Source organism: Haliaeetus albicilla, chromosome 11, assembly GCF_947461875.1.
Source record: "Haliaeetus albicilla chromosome 11, bHalAlb1.1, whole genome shotgun sequence".
Classification (NCBI taxonomy): Eukaryota; Metazoa; Chordata; class Aves; order Accipitriformes; family Accipitridae; genus Haliaeetus; species Haliaeetus albicilla.
The window spans coordinates 2,437,526-2,461,019 of NC_091493.1; the positions used below are offsets into that span (position 1 = coordinate 2,437,526).

Sequence of the window (23,494 nt, forward strand, 5' to 3'; positions counted from 1 at the left end):
TGTAGTTGGGTCAAAAATTCTAAATAGTCCGGGTAATCATCTCGTTTTCAAGCCACCTGCTGGAATTATTGTCCACTATACCTCCCTCTAAGCTGAAATACAATACGCATATCATTCCAGCGTTAGCCCTTTAAAATAAAACAAGCACCACTTTAGTTTTCATCACATTTTAGGTGGAAAAGAAGCAACACTGTTCAGCATACACTTCAAAATATAAATTCCCTCCTAATGTAGATACACCCTAGGGCACCTCCGCGCCGTGAGACCCAGGTCCGCTTGTCAGCAGACTTTCATACCAGCACATCACAGCCGAGCATCTCGTACCCCCCAGCACTGATGCCTCCGCACAGCTTGGGCTCTGTCGACTGGAACACGACAAAGCCCACCAGCTCCCTCGCGTTTCTGCTGCTCTCCGTAACCCCGCGGGCTGCGTTGCAGTCGCAGCTTTATTCTTTTCTGCGTTTGCTGCTCCGAGCTTTGGCGGAGGGTATGTACGCCAAGGGCTGCTTCTGGTTTTGTAGGGTGCCTCAGCTCTCGCACAGAAAGCGGAGCAGAAACCTGAACCGCAGGATACATCCTCGCAGCAGCAACCTCCTTTCTACTGGGCTAATGGTTTTGGCTCCAACAGACTGCAAACCTCTCGCTTCTGCCTTGCACGGGGACTGGCAGGATCGGGGTAACCAGGAGCTGCCTTTTGACGCAAGCCAAGCTGCTTCCACAGTTGCAGGGCCACAAGCACGCAGCAATCTTGTGAGGAACAGCGGTGGCCCGTGAACACTTTGATGCTCCGAGCAGGAGCATCATCTCCCTTACACCCCATCACAACCCATCAGGATGGAGCCGCAAGCACTTTCCCAGAGCAAGACCCTTCTCCAGCAGCCAACGCAACAGCAGTATGTGCTGCCACCCGTTTTCTTGCTGGACCCTCATCCCAAGGGTGCTCAAAAGTGACCCCAATGCCCACAGCCCTTTGCTAGAAGGAGCAGATAACACATGAAGGGAAGGAAATAAATCTCTCTTTACCCCCTAATCAAGCACTGTGGTGAAAGGCGACCATTAGAGGTTACCACACACTTCTGCAAAATGGCTCTGAACAGCGGCAAGGACTGATTGCCAGAAGATTAATGTTAATTTAAACCGTATTCAACAACACAGCTTGTACATTATCCTCTTAACCTGCAGGCCTCAGCGTTTATGGCCTGGATGGATGCTTGTTTCTGACTCGCACTCTGCTGTTAGCGTTATCAGGTTGAAGGCTTTCGTTTCTTCAGATAATGTTTTTTTCCCCTCCCCTTCACCTCTTAAATTTTGGTTAAGGTATTACAGACAGCACTAAAAAAGCAAGCGCACTGCAAGTTTCCTCACCCACCGTCTCTCATAGTGCCCTTTCCAGTCTCTTTCTGCCCTTGCTGCCTACATCCCTGGGATCAAATGGCTCCTGCCTTGAACCACAGCTCCACGGCTCTTCTTGCAGCCCCTGCAGCCACCCCGAATTCCCCATCACCCCAGTTCCCACTCTGGACCATGCAAACTCTTCATCAGGCAGGCAAGAGACTGCATTTGCTCTTCCAGCTCCTGCTATCCTGGTGTTGCTCATCCTTCTTCCCGGGCTGAGCTTTGCCCTGGGGTTTCTCATTGCCCTTCTGCTGGAAATTACCAGTGCCCTGTGACTGAGCCGAGGAGTTGTTCCCACAGCTGCAATCAAGCCCAGTTCAGAGACTTAATATTTAAGTCTTTGAACTCCCTGAGCTGGAAATCACTAGAAGCCAGGAGCGTATTAGGTAGCAAGTACCAGATATGTCCCCATTTGATCTGTGCTGGTAACTGCGCTGGGGATACAGGGCTAGATGGAGCGGGATGGACCAAGGTGACATCCTTGTGTCCTTGAGAAAACCAGAATCCACCGTGTAGAAGAAAGGTATGTGGCCATCAGGGCTTGTGTTTGGTCCCATGTTTTGTAACCCACTGGATAGTTCAATAGCACATCCTGGGAAAGCATGTTGGTGACAGAGACCGATAAGGAAACAAACAACGGGAAAGGCCTCTTATCGCTGGAGTACTTAAAATTAAATGAGGTACATTTCAGGAAAAATAAGCTCCTGGGGAAAATTCCACAGCCTCAGACACGTAGGGATTGGGCTGAAATATTGAGCTGTTTGCCTGTGGCCCTGCGAATGCCCAGCCTCCGTGGCCGTGGAGAGCAAAGCAGCCCTGCGCAGCCCTCCACATCCTCGTGACATTTGTGGTTCGGCATCAAGGCAACGATCTTGATTGAATCACATGCTTCAAGAGCTCTAGCCAGCTGCCTGGAGCAGTCAGGAAGGTTTTTCACCCCCCTTTCCTGAACGCAGAGTTGGTCAGCTGTATTGTAGGGCTGAATGTCACCTTCCTGTGTTGCGTCTGAGATGGGAAAGGAGCCATCATCCAGAGCGCCTGCTTGTGCAGCGCTCCTCACGCACAGGCTCCCCATCGAGCTCTGGCTAGATTTGACCCCAGGAAAGAAGTTTCCCATTCAGGTGGTGCATGAATTTGCCATGGCGGCCACCTGGACATACATCTCCCAGGGGTCCCCTCCCAGTACGGTGGTATTGACTGTAATTAGGACCTTGGTTTCTCCTCTGTCCACTAAAATTTTAACTCTTGATGCCTGAACTCGGACTGAGGCTCAGGAGGTTTAATACAGGTGAATCCGTGTAATAAGCCACGATGCACAAGGGACGAGACAGGAGGATTTAATGGTCAGTATGCCCTGTGCTGGCTTTCTTCACCAAGGGAGCTGCTCGCCTTTACGCAGGAGGCCCTGACACGCGTGAAATGCTGTTGGAGAAGTGCAGCCGTGCACAGCAGTGAAATGAAACTACCCAGGCACCACGTTGCTATAACACCTTCCTAAGCGGAAAATGCTGGACGAGCCAGAGAAGATGCCAGAGTAAGGCAATAAAATAAGTAAGCAGCAGCTCCTTCCCCATTGCAGTCCCTCCAGAAAACACCTCCTCCTCTGCAGCAGCCAGGGTAAGACTCACCGTCGCGTTGACCTGGAGCTGGTACGCTTGAGTTACTTCGTAGTCCAGCTCCCGTATCACCGACACGATGCCACGGCCGCTGTCGATGGCAAAGAAATTGGAAGGAGGCTGGAAGGAGTAAAGCACGCTGCCTCCTGCCCCCTGGTCCGGATCCGTGGCATTCACTATGAAAATCGGAGTGCCCACTGGTGTATTCTGGAAATACAATAAAAAAATAATATGTCGGTAAAATTGTGCACCAGCCTGTTTTCCCATCAAACGCACATCAGCAATTTCCTTTGCCCACCAGAAGGAATATCGAGAGACCCAAGAACTTCAGTACTATATTTTCAGGACATTTATAAGTTATACAGCTGTTTTCTTTATTACAGTATTGCAGCAGCTATAATAGTTGTTACACACTTATAATAATAGTTATACAGCTGCGGTCAAGATGGCAGTCTATCACAAACCCTTATTTTCCCAGACATCACAACTTTCCAGAAAAATTACTCTCTTTGCTGAAACTTGTTTTCTGCCCAAAGGCACTTTTATTTTCAACGCTGATTCCCTCTCCATTTTCACCATAAGACATTAAATACGAGAGAGCCTCAAAAAAACCGCAATAAATGCAACACAGAACTTTACGTAAAATTCAAAGTTATAGTTTCCACAGCAACTAGAACCTGGCCCGATTAACGCAGGCATTAACAGTTAAATCGTCATAAATCTGGAACTAATCTACATGCATAAAATATGGAGCTGAGTGCACAAAATCAGCAATGGCAAATGCAGTTTGGCACTTCTTATTGTTTAACTTCACAGCAGGGAGAACAATTATCCATTTTTGGTGGAACAGCTGCATGTTCCTATGCAAATCTTAAATGCATATTCTTGTCTCTCTAAAGGCAGAAGCACAGACCGCAAGCAAAAAGGCTTTGCTAGAGACACAGGCTGCAGGTACGCACGGATCACGACCGCTTGGGCAAGTCCATACGTTTGTAATACGTTCACAGCCATGTTAAGGGTTGACAAAGAGCTAAAACTTGAAAGGGAGACAGCAAAGGTCGGAAGCGAGATGTGACAGCAGCTGGTTATGGCCAGTTGGGATAATACGGATTATTTCTGCAAACCTCTTCCCAAGCCTCTGCATTTTATTGTTAACTTCATTCGTATTAAATTATTTATCCTCAGCTCATAGAGAAGTATCGTGAAGTGCTGAGAAGGTGGAAAGGAGACTTGAGAAGAGGCAGAGCTTAGAAGATGGGGCACTGCTTCCAAGCGGAGCTCCTCCTGCAAGTCCTTGGCCAAAGCTGAGCAACGAACCGAACCATTTTCAGGTTTTTTGGGCAACCGCAAAGCTTGCAGTGAACCACAGCCAGGGCTTCAGCAAGGATGTCCCAGCCCACCACCTCCACTAGAAAGCATGAGAAGCCAGGGCTTCACGCTTGGAGATCTGATTTAACTGGTTTAATACCAGGTGAAGGCACCAGAAAAGAACCAAAGCATCTGAATTTTTCCCGGTGAGGCTCAGGCCAGCAGAAAGTTGCCTTCAAGGCAGGTAGGCAGGATTTGCTGCGAGCTTGGTCGGGCAAAGCAGGGAACCCGGGGCACGTCCCACAGCTCGCATCCAGGAATCCGGGTCCTGGACGCTCATCCACCCTCATGTCCCTCACACCTCCCTGCCCTTGCATCCAGCCACAGGGCATTGCAGGGATGCTCTGACATCTAGGCTTGCCTCGGCCTCCAGCAAAACTCCACTTTCCTTGCTTCAGCGTCACTTCTGCCGAGCTGTGAGAGGTTGCAGCTCCCACCTAGGCTTTCCATTTGCTTTCTTTTTTTTCCTCCCTCTAAATCAAGCTGCTAAAGAAAGCCTCACAGGGCATGGCCTGAGGATTATTTTTTAAAGCACCTTCAAGTTTTTTTGTGATCAGCAATCGTAAAAGCATAAAAGATATAGCTAGAAGGGACCTCAAAAGAGAAACCTGTCCCCGTGTTACACCTAAATCATTGCCATCCTTAAAGCCTTCTAGTGATGGAGACACCACGTCCTCCCCAGCCCATTTGTCCCAGCAGTTTACTATCCTTTGCCTTACAACTGCTCGTTTCCTGGCACGCTTAGCCCAGATCCGCCCTGCTGCCATGTAAGCCCTTGACTTTGTGCCATGCACACAGCCTGTTAATCCTGGCCTGTGCATTTAGACTGCTCAGGAACCGGGACTTTGTCAGCTCGGGAAGCATGTTGAGGCGGAGAATCCGTTCATGGCAGGGCTATGGTGGGTGTTTGCTTTCTGAGCACTCCCAAGACACCTTCTCAGACAGGACTAGAGCATCTCCCCAACCTTCTTTGGGCTACCTGCCTCCCCGAAGCCATCATCAGCTGGGAGCAGCCGTGCAGCATCCCGCAGCCCTCCCCCGGCTGCTGCCAGGGCACTGCTTCGACCGCCACGGTCCACATGCTCCAACAACTGCCTTCTCACATTCCTCTCCCAGAGCCACCAGGGTATCAATGTCAGGACAAAGAGCATTACAAATTAACCATTAATAGGAGGAGGAGGGGAAAGGCAGCAAAAGAGTAGATGTGGGGTTGCACCGATGAGGTCTGGGGTATATTGTCCCCAGGAATAATAATATTCATAAGGATAAATCTGGACTTGATGAATATGTTTCCTCTTCTGTTTAAGTGCCCTAGCCACTCCTTTTAACATGCAAATCCGATCTGGTCACCCGTGATTATGGGGCTGCGTGGCCGGCTGTGAAAGAGGAGAGCTTGATTTCCCCGGCATTGTATTTCATACAATAGCCCAAAAGCAGGCTTTGAAGAGAGTTCATCTCCTCGTCCTTCCAAAGGAGAAGCTGCCTGGAGAGACACTGAGGTCACCAGCTTTGGTGCTGTCAGCTCCAGCCCCTGCAGACGCTGCCTGAGCTCCGACTTGGCGATTACTGTATTTTTATCCTTATTTTACAGCTTTGCTGACCAGATCCCTTCATTGGCCAGGATAGAGAAAGCCGTACAAGCCGGGTATCAGCTCTGGCCAAAGATCTGGCTGGTCCTGGGAAACAGTCACGGGCATCTACACCAAAGCATCCGAGGGGCTGGGAGGGACCCCAGGGCAGGACCTCCGCGGGGGGCAGTGGGCACCTGCAACCACAAGGGTGGGTGCACCAGCAAAGTACAGCGTAGGTGAATTTAAGAGGGGAGCAGAAGGGCTCCCGGGCAATAGGAGGAGCATTACAGGAGCTTGAAGCAGAACAGCACGGTCGCAGAGGGGGAAATTGCTGGTACTGCCCACAGCACACGGGTCAGTGGGAGAATTTCACTACCAAACGCACGCCCTTATTCCCAACAGCACACAGGTCAAAGGATACAGACCTCTGAGAAGTGCTTTGGGTAATGCATCTTTTTTCCCCAGCTCAAATTCAAGCCAAAAAAACCCCCTCTGGCAAGGCAAAACCAGCTGTGAGATGCAGACATCCCATACCGACAGTCTTCCAGGAAAAAAGGCCTCATTTTCAGTGTTCATGCCCAGGCAGGACGCAGTCAGGACTCAGAGGAATTTCAGACCATCTGCCTTAAAAAGCGTAAGAAGTATGTCTTTAAAATCCTCTTGCCATTTTTGGGTCAAACAGGCTCAAGATATTCCTCAGCGGGAGGCCGACGTCTTTATTTCTCAAAAGATGCGGCCCATCATCTAAACAATGGAGCAAAACATCTGTATAAACAGAACTCGCTCGGGTTTGTGTTCGATGGTAAATAACAGGCAGAGGGCACATCCCAGGGAGATGCCAGGCCAGCTCAAGACGGATCGTGTTTCTGCATTTTCAGCATTTGGCCCATTTATAGGACTCTTCTGCCGGTCCCTCGCGGCTGTTCTTCCTTAGCAAAGATTAATTGTGGTTATGCTTAGTTCACCGACAGGCAAAAATAGCAAATTCTATCTTTTCTGTCCAGGAAAAAAGAAACACAGACAGACGACAGCCTACAGGTGCTTGTGGCAAACAGGTGAGTTTTCTACACGAGTCGCCAAATTTTGTCATTTTTAAAGCTTTCGACTTTCTCCAGCAGCCAGCGACGAAGCTTCACTCACTATAGAAAAAAGAACTGGTGACAAAACTGTGTCATATCATTAAATCTTTGTTACAATGCCAGCAGATGTGAGATAAAAATAAACACGCAGACAAATGCCTCCCGTGGAGGAGAAGGAGGGCAAATGGGAGCGGGACCCGCTCCGGACCTGTCTCCAGCTCCCCATCCTTCATCCAACAGCTCGGCAGGAGCAGCTCCAGGAGTTAAAGGGCTCTGGTTACCCAGCTGCAATACTGCTGAGCTGCATGGGCTGGAGATGCCAGGGTGCAAGGTAGCGAGGCCATCCCTCATTTTGCAATAAATGAATAAGAAAGGTTCAAACTGTTGTAAAAATCTTATACGAATAAGCTTGGTGGGTCCTTTTTGCTGGAAGGAAATACTGAATGGAAACAGCGTGTGTTACACGTGGCTACCCAAAGCAACGGGAAGATCAAACCAAAAGCAGCGAGGTACAAGAAATGGCTACTCCATTTCAGTATATCACCAATAGCAAGGATAGACTCGGATTAAAATAAGGAATGAACAACCGTAAAATCCCTATCCAAACACGAAGGGACCTTGCTGCACAAGGCAGAGGCAAAGGAGAGACCAAGACCTTGCCTCTCTCACGCCAGCACAGCAGTACAACAAGGCAATATGCGTGTTTGAGTGACCAGAAAGAAGTTGTGTTTCCACCCAAAAGCGCTCATGGGTATGGACCAAGTGTGACCCACTGCAGCAAACACCTCCCCTGGCCTGGGCTGTCACCTCCCACGCAACCCTCCAACACGAGTGACCAGACACAGACATGTCCTAGGTCAACCCTGGAACGTTGGCAGCTAGGGAACCAAACCTTTATACTATATTCTCTGCAAAAATGCACCTAAGGCTGAAGAAAAGGTTATCAGAAAAGGGCCTTTTTACAATATTTACACCTTGCTCTCTGGCCACACCTACAGTCTTTAATATCTTATTATGAATCCTGCTATAAAATGCATCAGTAATAAAATTTCTGATGGCTGCTGCTCCAACGCAAGGCGGCAATACAAGGCGGATTACAACCTGGAGGAGAAGCAGCCTCTGGAGGTGCGACATACCCTACCAGGCAGGTTACACGGCCGGAGCTGAACACGGTGGGTGCTGGGCAGGACACCCTAAAAACGTCAGAGCACAGTCTCCTCTTGTCTGCCACCAAATGTTCCCCGAGGGCTGCAGAGCCAGCTCTGCTGGGGTGCGGGCTGGCATTGGAGCAGCACTGGGGACCAAAGCAGCGGCAGGACCCTACCAGCAAAGCAAGGACCGGTGATGGGTTGGGTGAGGAACTCCCGAGGAAAAAACTCCCAAATCAAGGAAAACTTTAGGGTGGACAATTTTTAAGGCATACGTAAAGCTACGCGAACGAGCTCTTCTTTCAGACAGGGCTAAAAAGAAAAGGCTCTTTGCAGAAAAGCCAGCACCCGTGCCGTTTCACCGGGCCCAGGGCGCCTGGTCCCAGCGCGTATAAAAGCCTCTGGCTGTCAGACAGCCGCTCACCCTGCTAACGGAGCAGATTTGCACAGCGCCTTTGAGAGCTTTCCACCATAGCAAAACCATTTCACGGGCCACGGGCCGCCAACACCTCAAACGTGCCTTGATCCATCAGTCTCGTCCAACTGGCCTGACACCGGGTGCCCTGCAGGCAAAGGGCTGAGAGGGGGAATATGTGGCGCTGACTTTTTTTACAGCAGGGTCAGAGTCAGATAGAAGTAAAGGTGGGAGATGAAGCAGAGGAGATCTGGGGGTTAGTTTCTCAGATAATCCCTTTCCTTAAATGCATCCCCTTTTCCAACCTGCAGACAGGTTGTTACAAGCTTTGACTGGGCACTAGAAACGTTCAGTCGGGTTTATTTGGGGATGGTCCCTCCAAGCCTGGTCCCCATCTCCGGCGGCTGGCCACGTAGAGGACCTCCATCTGACCTCCCAGGGCAAAGTCACCCAGCAGCGCCCCAGCAGAAGCTGGTAGAAATGATTAGGATGCGGATGCGCGCATGCTGTACCAATGCAAATAATGTGGAAAAACGGCAGGCAATCTGGCCGAACAGCTGTCTGAAGGTCGATGAGATGAGAGGAGGCGATGCAAACGAACTGGGGGGCATACAGCGACGGGCACGAGGGCTCGAGCAGCAGGCAGCCTACCCAGCTGCCCGCGCTGTGATCTTCGCATCAGCATTGAAACAGTCTCGCCAGCCCTATTTCGGGTCCTGCTTTTTTTTTCCCCCTGCATCAAGGTGGGAGCTGACCGCTCCCATCAGGAGATGCTTCGCTGCTTCGTGCTCCTGTTATATCTCAGGTCAACCCATTACTCTTAAATAATTCCCTGCTGCTGTTCCTGGCGGCTCTTTTCCCTCTCCCTGCCTCTCGCCACCGCGCAGCAGGGCAGATGAAAGGAGCTTTGCGCTCTGCTAAAAGCCGGCTCAGACATCCCTCAGCTTGAGTCAAAGACGCTCCCACAAATCCCATCCCATCGCAGGGCAGGAAGGAGGGGTTGATGCCTTTTGCTCAAGGCAGGGCATCTCAGAGGTGCTGCGTAACAGAGCTGACACTGAATCCAAGTGCTCTTCTGCTACAGCTGAAATCCTGGCTCCCTCATCCCTGGACTGCCCGGAACACATTTAAGTCACCTATTCCTGTCCGAGTCTCGTTTGCTGCAGGAGATAGCTGTGAAAGCAGAGCCAGAATGAGTGCCAGCCTCTCTTCCAGACTCTGCTGAGAAGAAAAACCAGCCCCCGGTTTTGGTTTCCCTCCCCAGGCTCCATCTCAGAAGCAGCCTGACTGCCAGACTGGGTCCCTTGCTCGCATGCCAGCTCTAAATGCTCGCACTGATGTGCACGGACTTCCAATTCCTGTATTCTTTATTACACTTTTAATTACATTTATTAATTGCATTACTGCTAGCCCGAGCCAAGCAATTTCCAATTTCAAAGTTTGATTTTAAAACCTGATAATTTCCTTTTTTTTTATTTTTTTGGTTGAATTTCACCCCACCTTTCAATCAGCTCTCGTTAATATGTATCTCTTGTTGCTATCTCTATTAAGTGACCTCCCTCATTATTGGGTGACACTGGCAAATGGCCACCACAGAGCTATAATTCAATTGAGGGGCTTTTGAAAACACCATAAACACAGCTGGAATACAAGCATTATAGGAGCTGGAGACTGAATTAGCGGCTGGATAACCGCCCTCAGAGCTGAGAGCGTTTATTCACGGCAGATATGGCCCGACCCGATGCACAGAGCTGAAGAAAGGGACATTGCAACCAGCAAGCCCACGGGGGAATTCATCACGCTGGCAGGACAACAGCACTCAGCAGACAGAGGGTAAACAGCCACAAATGGGAGAGGATGCACTGGTATCCCATGGGATAAAGCTGCTCGCTTTTCCTAGCCCAGAGCTGCCCCGTTTCCCACCGAAGACAGCTCTGCCCTTGCCAGCACGGGGCTCAGATGGCTGATTTACAGCACAGCGTCCCCAAAAGCTGGGTGCACAGCAGCTCTGCCACCTCTCCTCGTGGCACCCGTCGCTTCTGCAGCGTAGGTCTTGAGGGGCAAGCCCAGGAGAGGCAAGATGGGAGAGGAAGAAAATGCTAATAAGAAAATGAAAGAACCCACAACATTCCTCCTCTTATTTATAACTTCCCAACTGGCTCGTTCCAGGCAGTGATATGATAAGTGGGACTTGTCAACCCCTGCTCTCCGCTCTCCGGAGCAGCAGAGTGGCCGTGCGGCTCAAGCACTCATCCAGAATGGAGTTATATTCAAAAGAGAAAGCAAGGAGAGGAAAAACGCTATCCAGCAGAGCTTTAATTTGCAGCTTCAGGGGCAAAAGGAGCTGCCTGCCCTAGACCACAGCAAATGCAAGGCTTGGGCTTGCACAGGAGCTGCACCATGACCTCCATTCCCACCCGAACCACCAGAGCCAGGGAATTGCTCCTCTCTTCCCTCCCTCCGAACCTTGCCTTCATCTTGGTGCTCGGTCTCTCCCCATCCCCAGCCAGCCCTGCCCTGCACCACCACCATCATGCATGCCAACAAGCAGACAGAAAGCAGCCAGGTGGGTGAAGCGCCAGGAGAAAGAGAGCAAAGAGAAGAAAGCAAGTTCCACACCAGCTTTCAAGAAGCCATCCTGCCCACGCTATTACCAAGTTATTTAAAGCAGAGAGCCAGCTTTGTCTGTCGAAGCTCATTTCCCTCGACAGCCCCTATTTCGAGGTAACTCGAGCTATTACACTGTGCCCTGGGTTTGCATTTGCTGCCCTAGATCTCAGGAGACCATGAGCAGCTTCTCACAGCTCCACGAGGAGTAACGAAGAGGAGCAAGGCTAATGCCAGCGGGCTTACATACTCTGTGCAGGGGAACCTTTCCAGCAACCAAAAAGCCACCAACATGGACTGCTACAAACATACAGCTAGACTAGCATAAAGTAGTGAGCACAGAAGCACAGTCCAAAAGATCAGAAAAACCCAGGCTGATCATTCCGTCTTTGGAAAAGAGGTGGGGAGAGCTCCGGCAGGGACAAAGCAGTCTACCTTTACGTTTTCAGCCTCCTCCAGCGAGACACGTCTCAGTCAGCAGGTCTGATAACTCCTGCCAAGGAGTGTTAAAGGCGATGGCCAAGGTGCTCACTGGACCGTTCCTGATGATTTTCAGCAGCCCTGCAAACACCGAGGAGTGGCAGCGGGGTGGGCAGAGTGACCAACACGCCGTCAGGATTTCTTCAATGGGAGAGACTTCAGACCTCTCAGCTACATCAACTCCAGGTGAAATAACAAACCCCTCAGTGTAACTCTTGGCTAACAGGGAATTAAAGGGAAGTAGCAGCATCACCACCTCCCGCAAGACTGACAGACAATAGATCCTGCTCTATTCTCTCTCTCGTCTTTCTACCAGACAACAATCTTGGTCGAAAAGGGCAATGGAGTCAAAGTCACATACATCATCTTCTCTAAGCCACACGACTTGGTGCTCTGTGAGATTGATGAACACAGAATAATTCAAAATCAACACAGTCAGCTAGCGTGTAGCCCTCAAAATACAATTGTAAACAAGGAATATTATCAGGCAAGTGTATTTTTAATGGACTCCTGCTGGGAACCTGCAGGTCTTTGCCTATTATTCGACATTTTTACCAATCATCTGGAAGAGTGAAAACACAGAGACTGGGAGATGGGTAAACAACAAAGGGCACAGACCATCGACATCAAGCAGATTGCTGCCAACTGGTTTGAACCAATATCTATTTTTTTAATGTGTAACTGCAGAGTCCTATATCTGAACCAAAACCCACAGCTCTCCTAGGAAGGGGGATCACCCTGTAAAGCAGGTTGTTTCCCACTGCCCTGGGAGGGGACAGAAGAAAAGGGCGGTGAAGCAGCCAACATTTCACTAACTCGGCACCTGCAGCCGAATCCCACTGGAGAAGCCACGTTTCTCTCCCATTTCTGCCCATTATCCATCTCCAGCCTTTGAGAAGCCAGGCAGGGCCGGAGAGCAAGGGCTGGGAGGCAGCCCGTGCTGCCTTCCTGGGCTGCTATTATGTCAGTCTCAATTTCGGAGACAGCAGATGGGAACCCAAGATGGTCTAACGAAACGTTTGAAAGTCAGAAGCAAATGCTGAGAATGTGAAAACCTGTCAGTCAGAGAGCTCCTGGCTTCGACGGTACCGCTTCGCTCCTGCTGGTGTGATTTTCCTGCTGGAAGAGGGCGTTCGGAGCAAGGGCATGCACCGCAGATGGCCCAGCACCCCTTCGGCTGTAATCTTGCCGGAGATGGAGGGCATGGACCAGGTGGATCCAGGTGGCCACAGTCAAGGTCTCCACTCCTGCCTCAGTGCTCAGGACTGGCAGAGGCAGCTTTTGTCCGGGGAAGCAAAGGCAGCCCTGACCCGCAGCAGCCGGTGAGATTTTTCCACCATCCCTTCTCTCAAATATTAAAATTCAGGAGCAAAATCAAATCACCAGTGTGATTTACTCCTACCAGCCAACATACATTATGGGGCAAGAGAAGAAATCCCTTTTCTGATTTCTGCTCTGGGGCGTTACCTTAAACTGGGCAGATCCTATTTTTTATATCCCATTTTATTTGCAGTCGCCATTAACTTTTACTTTCTAAACCCAGGGAGAGGTCAAGAAGGTGGGTTAAGTTAACGCACCAGCCTTGAAGCTGGGAAGGAAGGATGTCTGGAAGCAGCACACCAGCCTCTGGCAGCCGTCCGTGCCAGGGCCGGGGAGGACAGGAGTGGTGCAGGCTGCCGTGCCCGAGCCCAGGCAGTAACGGGGGTTACTCTTAATGGCAGCCTGTCCCCGTCGATTCATCTGGGTAACCCTTGCCGCAAGAGGTGCAAACTGGCACCCCCATGCCAGCCCATCGGGTGACGCTCCGAATTGCAAATGACTTCCATTAAGGCAGAACGTTAATACAATGCATTACAAATGAAACCCTAATGACAGGACACTGGCAGTATTGCTTCTACTTGATATTAATTGGGTGACACTTTCTTTTAATGGTACATTAATTAATGCAGAATATCAACGGAAGTCCACGACACCCGCATTAATACAAATGAATTCATTATCATCGGTGTTATTACAAGAAATGACAAATAAATCTGTAACAGTGGGGCCCTTCAAATAATAGCCACGAATCATTAGGTATTGCATTCATTAATACAGCATACTGCAAATATATACATGCAATCTGTGGGTGATTATCTATTCACATGTTCCTCTCCATGCCAGCCCGGTATCTTTTTCTCCCTGGCTCTTGAGCTGTCCAGAGCCACCTTGGAGGAGGACCCAGTGGCCAGCCCAGCTGGCCAAGGAGAAACTGGGACTTGCTTTCAAGTCAACTCACTGCCAGAACTTCTTGCTATTTCCTTCTTTTATCCCACACGCACTCAATGACCATCTCGAGTCTTCAAAAGATCCTCTGATCTAGCACATGCATTCCTGTAAAGAGGATCACCTTTCTTTCCTCCATCTCTTGCATTACCATTTAGTCAGGCAGACAGAAACCTGCCCACTTTGCCACCTTATTTATTTATTTTACTGCTTGTTTATCCCCTGTTCTGGTAGAAAAGCTAAAAGCGCCTTTCACAGCACAGAGTGGCTCACTTCTGACCATAGGTGGAGCAAGTAATTTGTCCTCAGAAAAGCAGGAAAAAAAAAAAACCAACCAACTCACTTTGAAGTCTGTGATTTGTAGGTCCCAAAGATCCATCAAAAAGAAACTCCTGCGAGAGCCTCTGCAGCAGCCTGAGAGCAGGTATCGCTCTCAACATGAGCGAAAGCAAAATCCATACAGCTGTGCTGATTCAAAAAATATTTCCCTGTCTTCCTGCAGATGGCTTTATTACCGGAGGAAGGATCAATAACAGTTCAGCTCCGGTCTCGTCATCGGGCTTTGCTCTTGCTGAAACGCTCGTGCTAAAACAGCAAACTCCAGCACGAAGCGTTTCTCTTGAGCCATGTCGTGACATGGTTCCCCCAGAGAGACTCCAGCAATGTGGATATCACTCTAGCACCCCAGTTTGCTGTCTCCCACCACCGCTGCAGTGCTCACAGGCAGAAGGAGTGGTTACAAACGTGGGACAAAGGAGTGTATGGGGAATATTTTTTTTAAAAATACAATATATGACGACTTACTGACTTGCCCTTGAACTGCTAGACTGGGAAAACGCAGCAAAGGAGCTAGATCAAGCTAATTAAGACATATAATAAAGACAGGAGACCCAGCAACCCAAAGGAGGAAGAAAAAGGAAGAAATGCATCGAGTCTCCCAGTTCATGCAGCATCCCAGTGCGACAGCGTGAGGAATGGCATATGTGCCACACGCTCCAAACTCATCTCTGCTAGCATGCATGCTATGAAAGATGGGTTTATCATCACACGACACCCAGCTTTCCCTGCTTTGACCTGAAAACTCCCTGCTTAGTGCTAGACGCCGTACCCACGTGCAGAGCAGCTTTGTCTCACTGTTACACTCGATGCCACATACCGACATCGAGGATGAGGCACCCTGAGGACAGAGCCTGCCCTCTGCTCTAAGCAGAACATGCTCATCTTACTCTGCATGGCACAGTTGGTTTTTTCACACCTTCTTATGACAATAAGGTTTTTCCCACCTGGGAAGATCAGAGGCAAAGGCAGGCAGGAAAAATTACCCAAAAGCTCTGAGGTACATGATAAATAAGCTCCTAGTCCTGAAAGAAGGTGCCTGAGCACAGAGCATCAGGAGCCAACCTGTCTTGAAAGGAGAGGAAAAGGGGCAAGTGGGAGCACAGCAAGGTTTGTAAAGGGAAGCAGCGCCTTGTGTCAGACCAGACACTGATGTCCAGCTCCAGAACAATAAAAGAACAAATCCTTCAACGCTAAACACAGACTGAGGAGTAATGCTCTGAATTTACTGTGACTGTGCTAACCATGCAGACGCACACAGCAGTTATTTGTGAATTGGAAATGGAGTATTAGCAGGAAAAGGGTCGATAAAGTCATCAGCCTCTTGAGAAAAGAGAGAGGCACGTAAGTCTTACCTCTGGCTACAGGTGGAGGAAGTTACGAAGCATCGCTGAACTAGTAACTTTACTGAGGCTGTCGTTTTAAAGTTAGACTAAACGTTTTAGGTCCTACCTCAAGGAAAGGACAGGCAGATCTGGTTCCATCAGTGCCCTCAGCAAGGCTGCAGGTTTCCGTGCAGGTGACGGGGAAAAGACAGCTCTGAGGTACTGTCTCCTCGCTTCACAGTTCTCCAACTAATTTCCTCGCAGAGGCAAAGCTCCACTACAGGAGCATCCCATGTTAGGGGCTGCTCTGCACAGGGCGATGCAGCCGAGCACCCGGAGCAAGGAGAAGGGATGCAAACCATCGGATGCACCTGCGTAGCCACGTCGCCGGGGCTTTTCTTCTCCTCCTCTGGTCAGCAACATACCCTCCAAGCCACAGTTAAAATAAAGAGGGCTTGTTTGCGGCAGTAAAGCTCTTTGAATCATTCAACTTCTGGGTTGTTTTGTTTCGGCTTTGCTTTTCTTTAATCCAGGCTGGGATCTTGGTACATCAGCCGGGATGACTGTGTTCGTGTCGTGCTGTTTCCCCGTCTAGCAGGATTCCTAATGAAAAGGAGTTCCTCAGAGGACTCAGCTCACCGGCTGCACTGACTGGCACATCTGGGTGACTTAAAGGAGCAATGGTTTGGAATTCCCTTCATTCACTCTAGGCCAAAACCTTTAGCTCAGGGCAGCATCTGCACGGTGGGGAAACAGGCACAAATCCAGCTTAATCCCCCCAAACCTTGCCCGAGGAATGGGGTTAAGTCTATTCTTCTTTTCACATGGGTCACTTCAGTTCTTCTCTTCCCTCGGCTTTGCTCTCATTCACAGCTGAGCAAATGGATTACTTGCCCAACTTTGTTTCTTTAGCATCACTGGCTTACAGGTTACAAACTTAACAAAACTCACAATTACGAATAAAACAGGGTTCCCCCTCTCTTCTTTTGCTGTTTCTCGCCTTCACTCACCTCCTTGTCATCACCATCAGAAGTTTATTGCCAATGTCTGGCAGGGACCTACTGTCTGTCAGTTTTAGGTGAGCTCAAGTTTCTAAGCCCACCCAAATTTCTCTCTCCATCCCTTTCACCCTAGACAAGCCCCAGGAAAGCAAAGGCAAAAAGCCCTAAAGCTAAGGTGCATGCTCTGCACCCCAGCCATGCCCGAGCTCTCCTTCAGCTGACTTGAAACTCCGAATGAGGCACCAGTCAACCTCAACCTCCCGGCATGACCTTGAAGACCTTCAGGTGACTCATTTTGGCAAAAAGCAGTACCCAAGGGAGAAGGGCAGGGTACCCCATTCAGCATGATGCTGTTACACCAGGAATGCCATCAGCCAGCACAGACATAACTCATCATACCTCTGCTCTTATAATCTGAAGATGGGGATAAGCTAAAAAATCCCCGCATCGCATGTACTTCGGGAATAACATTACCACCCCTCGTTTACAAGGCTGAGATGCTGCAAACCCTGCCACCGTAGCACAGCACGCTGATTCACACTCTGGCACCCACTCCCCTGATTTTAAACGAAGGCTGGAGGAGCTGCTTTTGAAGAGGTGGCCCCAAAGTGAGCAGGGACCAGTGCCAAGTTGATACCCCGGAGGAACCGCACACCACAGCTTTAAATACCTGCTTCTGGCACAATCAACAGCTTTGCGCTACTAAAGCAATGAAATTGGCTGGGTTTGCCTCTAAATCCCCAAGGAACCACCCGACCAGGAGGTGGGGAGATCGTTCAAGCCTTGGCAAAGTCTGAGGCTGCAACGAGGCAGCGGAGGCAGAGGGAACCGCAGAGGGTACGGCCGGAACATCAGCGTGGGACACGGTCAGGGCTGGTCGCCTCCTCGGTTAAGTCACAGCACAAACACCTTATTTCTAATGACAGATTTCAAAACCTCAGCTTATCAAGTGGACCCACAAAAGCAACCATGTTGGACATGGCTTAGATGCATCCTCACATTAAAAATAACAACTTTTTCCTTTTCTCTCTTATTCCTTAAACCTCTCATCTCCAAGAGCAATGCAAAACACCCAGAAACACCAGGAAGAGCTGAGGCTTCTGCAAAGGTTTTCAAAAACTACCCAGACACTTCCCTCCCAGCCTCTCCCTTGCCGCTACCCATACCCTGCATGTCACGACATGGCGATCTGCCCCCACTGCCATGTGGAAGAGCAAGGGATGCCAGGGACAAGTAGCGGGGTAAGCCAAAACATCAATTTTTCTTTCGTACTATTCATTTCCAGGCTGAAACTGGAGGCATAAAGTTCCATCCAGAGCACTTGGCCTGAGAAGCATCCATACGTCTCTTCCATAAAAGACCTCGCTGGGTAGATTTACAGGTGGCAGAGGAAGGACTGAGCCACGTGGCGACAAGCTCATCATCCATTGCACGCTACTCTTCACAGGAGCACAAGGCAGTCGCTCCCCTCCTTTTGCCCTTCTCCTCTTCGGAAGGACCACTGGCCCAGGACTTTCCAAAGGGATGCTTGTTACGCACTCCTAGACCTGCCTCCTCCCCTCACCCCTGCCCATCGCGCTCTTTGCACTAACCAGGGTTCAAACCTTTGTCAGGGGCACGCTGGTGCATCTCTTCTTGCAGAAAAGCTTTGTGGATAAACTTTAATACAAGCAAGCAATTATAATACTGTAGCTCAGTAATGCTACATTAAACATCATCCTAAATTGTCAACACGCTCCATGAGAGCTCCAGAGAATCTCCTTGAAGACTCCTGAGCTAATAGCCAGGGGAACAGCACGGGCCTCGCACCCAGCCTTGAGAGCCCTCTCCTAAAGCCTCCCGTCTCCCTTGCAAGCTCCTTCAGCTCCAGCGGTCTTGCCCTCTGCAGTCCTGGGCTGCATTTGGCATCGTTAGGCTCTCGAAGCCCCCACCCCCGGCCAGCAGAAAGCCTCTGTAAGCTCTTGCAAAGCCACCGAGTTCTCCTTCAAGCCAGTCCCTAACCTCGCTTTTGGGAGGGATGGTAGCAAAACCCAACGGCGCTCTGCTTGCGTGTTACAACACAACCTGAACCAGTCCTCAGCTGAGCAAGAAAGTCCCCGGCTCCTTGCTCAGCACCAACGGTCTCTGACTGCCTCCTCTCAGCTTGCAGCCTCTCACTGCTACCTTATCAGCTTTTGGGGCAAGGATGACGCTTTTTGCCGTAACTCTGCGCATCGGCCTGATGCCTCGTAACTCTACGTTAAGGCAAACGATTTTTCTCTTTAATTTCTAATAGCGTTGCCAAAGGAACCAGCCTTTGCAATACAGCCCAAAGAACCAACCAAGCATGCTGTGAAGTCACATCAGAAGAGGGGTCGAAAGCAATCAATCGGTGACACCAATTGTGGCAAGTGGATTTTAAAAATACCTTAAGTGGTTTTTAAAAGTACCTGGTGTTTCATTATAAAAGTGCTCAGGATTGGGCTGGGTCTTTTTTTAAAAGGGGCCCCAGTCTCTGAACACCCCGGGAACATCACAAGAACCAAGGCAATTGGGTCCTACAGGCTCACCATAACATCTCCTGCAGGGATAATACACCAGTAAAAGGCTTAGAAAGCACCAGCATGGAAAGCATATTCCAGCAAGGGATCTCTATGTTAAAGAACAGGAAAAAGGTAGAAAAGGAGAAAGAGAGAGAAAACAAAGGAGAAAGAAACAAGTTGCATTTTGGCCCTTTTTTAGAAACACAGGGACAACTCCTTCCTTCCCTCTCAGTTCATCATGTCTTTTTTCAACCAGCAGAAGAGGTCCCAGCTCTGCCAGCATCCTTGCCAGGTCCAAGGAATTAGCATGGCTTAAACCTTTGACGTTACCTGGGGAAAAAAAACCACACCAAACAAAACCAACCTGACACAAACCAAAACCCACACAACCCTGCAAAGCCTTCTTTGCTGAAACTCTTCACTTGGAGACACTGGCTGCAGTCAACAGCCATTTCCCGAGCGCTGACGTCCCTTCGGCAGAATCAGACTAAACCTCCTCATATCGACCGGGGCTGTGGATGAAGACCAGGAGAGGACCAGGCTCATTTACCAGGGCAGGGAAAAAAACCTAACCCTGCAGCACCGCAGCCCGCTGAGCCCTCCTGCTACGGCTCCCGCTCCCCTTTCTGTGCTGATTGCAAAAGCTCACCCTTCTGCTGATTACAGCTGATGGTCCTGGCTGGTTTTTGCCCCTCCAGACCAGACCCTCTATTATCGAGGGTCTGGTTTTTTTTAAAAGGTTTGGGGTTTTTTTGCCTGCTTTTTCAGTTCAGCTAGTGAGTTTATTTTTTGTTTGGGCTCTTTCCTACCCTGTCTGGGTGTGCTGATGGATTCTGGTGCTTGCCAGAATTCAGCAAAACCAGGCTCGCTGGCTAGTATTAACTTCTAACCCCCGTGTAAAAATAGCTGCAATAAAGCAGAGTGAGTAATATAAGCTTCACCTAATGTAACTTTGATTAAAAAGTGCTGCCCTCTTCATCACTCCTGCATGGTAGCTCCAAAGAAACGTCCTTCCCGAGGTCTGGAAAGCCTGCAAGGTCTGGGGAGAGAAGAGCCAGTATGATACCGGCACATCCCAGGGATGCTGCTGAGCCCAAAAGGGAAGGTGGAGGGAGCAAACTCAGAGGAAAAGACAACAACAACAGAAAAAGACAGATTCCTCCCACCTCCGGGTAGCAGGGCAGCCCACAGACCCTTCTCCCAGCTTTAGCCCAGCTGCAGGACCAAAGCACCAAGGTCCACGGCAATGAAGCGTCACCCTTTCCCTCAGAAGACTTTCCCTCAGATGCAAAAATCTCCATGTATTTAATTATTCTCCTCTCTACTCCTGGTGCTGGCAGACTGTGGCAGGAGCTGTTTTGTTACAGCATGCAGGAGGAGGCAGAAAAGGTTTTAATTTCACGCCTTGCACCAGGCGCTGCAATTTTGGACACTGTTTGTTATCTGACTTCTGGCCCTATCTCTGGTCCCGGCGCTCCTCAGGCAGCCGCGGCCAGTTGGCTTTTTAATTTATTCTCTGCTAGGATAGGGATTCTGTTCAAGTGAGAACCCTCACCGGCCAGGCATGCCTTTTTTAATAACAAAATGCCTTCTAGTCTGGAGGTGTGACTTTGTGCCAGGTTGAATACAGCACTTGCCCCTTCTGGAGGGCTGCAGCTCCCGTGCCACAGCACACGGGGCTGAAGGAAACCCCACTGCTGTAAATCACTGTTTCCTTCAACTTTCAGCCTCCTAGAAAGAAAAAGAAAAAAAAAAAAAAAAAAAATCACCCGGGACTAAAACCAATTCCCAAATTTCCCCCCTTCCCAGATGGCTGAACCATAACCCTGAATCAAAGGACCACCTCCCAGAAAGCAAGAGGAAGCTCACAGCTGCTGCACTGATACCTTCATCAACATCAGAACTACCCAAGACCATAAAGTTCCTGCTCAAGGGCCTGAGGCTGAACCTTTCTTGGTCCTTATTTGGTCTGGTATTTTTTTTTTTTTTTGTCTACAACTGCGCCCACGTCTTTAGGAAAATCTGCTGTGGTAACAAAGGGCCTCCGAAACCCGTGTTTGCAGGCGTTTGCTGTCCCTGGTGACTCTTGGGACCTAGAAATGTCAGTATGAATCTGCTTTCATTTTTTTAAAGGCATTTTCAGCCCTTTTCCTTGCAATTCAGACTGAAAACGTAAACAGATCGTGAAGATTAGAAGGTGCCTGTCCATTCTGCCTACAATGCTGGCGGTCCGTGAGCACCCAGTCTCCGGTGCCCCCCCGTGCAGCCCCGTCCCTGCTCGCCAGCACACCCTGCGGGGTCGCAGCCCGACACCTCCCACGCTTGACAAACCCCGTCCCCACGCGCAGCTGCTCGCAGCATCTCACCCAGGCGCTTGCGGGATCTCTCAGGTTGCCCGAAGCCGAGCCACCGTCTCGGGCGACAAGCCACGGTGACCTCCTTGCACATGAGGCACCAGTTTAATAGCACAAGAGGCAGCGAGCGACCTAAAACCCACGCTGACTGATCCTAACTGCTTCTGTCGGAGGAGAGACCTGTCCTAAGCTTTCCACGTTGCTTTTTCCATCAGCATCCTAGCCCTGCTGCAAGCACGAGCAGACCCAAGCTCTTCAGAGCAACAGCATGGGGAAGCTTTTGCCCCAAATCCCCTCAGGTAGACAGAGCTGTTGATTTTGGTCTGCGTTATCATGCACCTTGGGCTTTTGTCTACCCAAAGCACAGCTTGCTCGGACACCTGTGCTCGGTCTAACTTGACCTGGTACCTCTCTATAGCAGGCCACAGCTCACGCAGATAGGTGCTCATTCCCCAGCGGAGGATCGAGGATAACTTGGAAAACGGCTGCCCCAGCTCTCCAGGCTGATCCTTTGCACAGCAGCAAGGCAAAGAATTTCCTATGTTTTCAGCATGAGCAAAAAAGCAAGGCATAAAGTCACATTTGTAGGCTGGGGAGCTGCAGCATCCCTCTCATGTTGGAGAGCAAAACAAAAACCCCCAAAAGAACAACAAAAACCAACAGACTGAGCACCTTTGAGATGATCACACCCCAGGGGAAACTCTCCCCAAAGTTTTTGTTGTGTAAAATTTCTTCCCAAACCCCGACCCCTCTTTTTATTCCAGGGTGGTTTGTCAATACAGAGTTTAGATCTCTGGCAAAGGACTCGGGATGAAAGAAATCGAGAGTAGGTAATTGCTGCGTGAAAATGACAGCGCAGCGATTTACACAGACAAAAATGGACCGCGGAATACCAAGAGGCAGCCAACAGCGGAGAATCAATACCTCCCAAGAGGTGGGATTATTAGGGAGAGAGAGGGGCTTGAAAGATCCATAAGAGCCTGATGACTGACTATTTCCAAACGACCGTTCGCTGAATGAGAATTGCCTTTGGAGGGATGCCGGGCCCTTTCCGAGGGTGGGCATTTAGCCTGGGGAAGCTGCCACATCTCTGCGAGGAGCTGCAAAGCCGGGCGGCGAAATGCGGCTGCCCCATCACCCCTCATCTTCCTCACACCTTTCCAGCAAAGGCTCGAGAGCCCCGCTACAAAAGGGAGCTCTGCTCTTTCTGGGGTGCCCCCTGCTCTGAGGGTGGAAGGTGCCAGGTAACATCCCAACAGGGATTTTAGGTGACCAGGCTCTTGCATTTTGCCCTCTGCACTGGCATTTCTATCAGAAATGGATCAAAAAGAGGCAGCAGGAGAAAACGTGGGTTTACAATTCTTCTTTTGTTTTTGCCAGCATACCCAAAGCATCCCTGCAGTCATTAACAAATCAGATTTGTCAATTCCCCTTATTTCCTATAAAAGACAGTCATGTTCCATCAGCATCTTTTAAATAGCAATTTCCATGCTTTGCTCAACTCCTTCACGCTGTAGCTACACGCAAGGCCCATTCTACAGAGCCTTTGACATCCCCAGAAAATTACACGTCTATCTATTTTACACCTCTCCGTAAAGCCACGGGAAGCCACCAGGATCTCCCCCAGCACTCCCAAGTGATGATGACTTCTGGTTTCAGCCCCAGCAGAGCCCATTACCCACACGAACCGTCCTGTTCTCCAGGGAGAGCTGAGCATCCGAGCATCCTAGCAGCTAAGACAACACAGGACAACAATATCGCTTTGCTTTTCCTTGATATGGCAGGTGTACACCCGCAAAAGCATCCTTAAGATCAGCCTCTTGGAAAACAGAAATTCGTGCACCTCCAGCCAAAGATCTGCCCTCTGAATGTGGAGAGAGCTCATTTTGGACAAGCACACCTCTGGGCATTTCAGCTTTTCATCGAGCACAGGTTTCACGCACCCAGCAGCTCTCTGCTGAAAACACAGGCTGGAAGCTGCTCTCACTGGCTTGGGGGAAACTCATGTTCGA

At 49.9% G+C, this 23,494-nt stretch overlaps 1 protein-coding gene across 1 annotated transcript in view; it reads right to left on the minus strand.

Moving 5' to 3' along the window:
* Positions 1-23,494, minus strand: part of CDH23 (cadherin related 23) — a 213,592-nt gene that overhangs the window by 114,137 nt on the left and 75,961 nt on the right. The window contains exon 7 of the mRNA XM_069795810.1: positions 3,024-3,218. Within this exon, the coding sequence (XP_069651911.1) occupies positions 3,024-3,218 (195 nt within the window). The remainder of the gene's footprint in view (positions 1-3,023; positions 3,219-23,494) is intronic.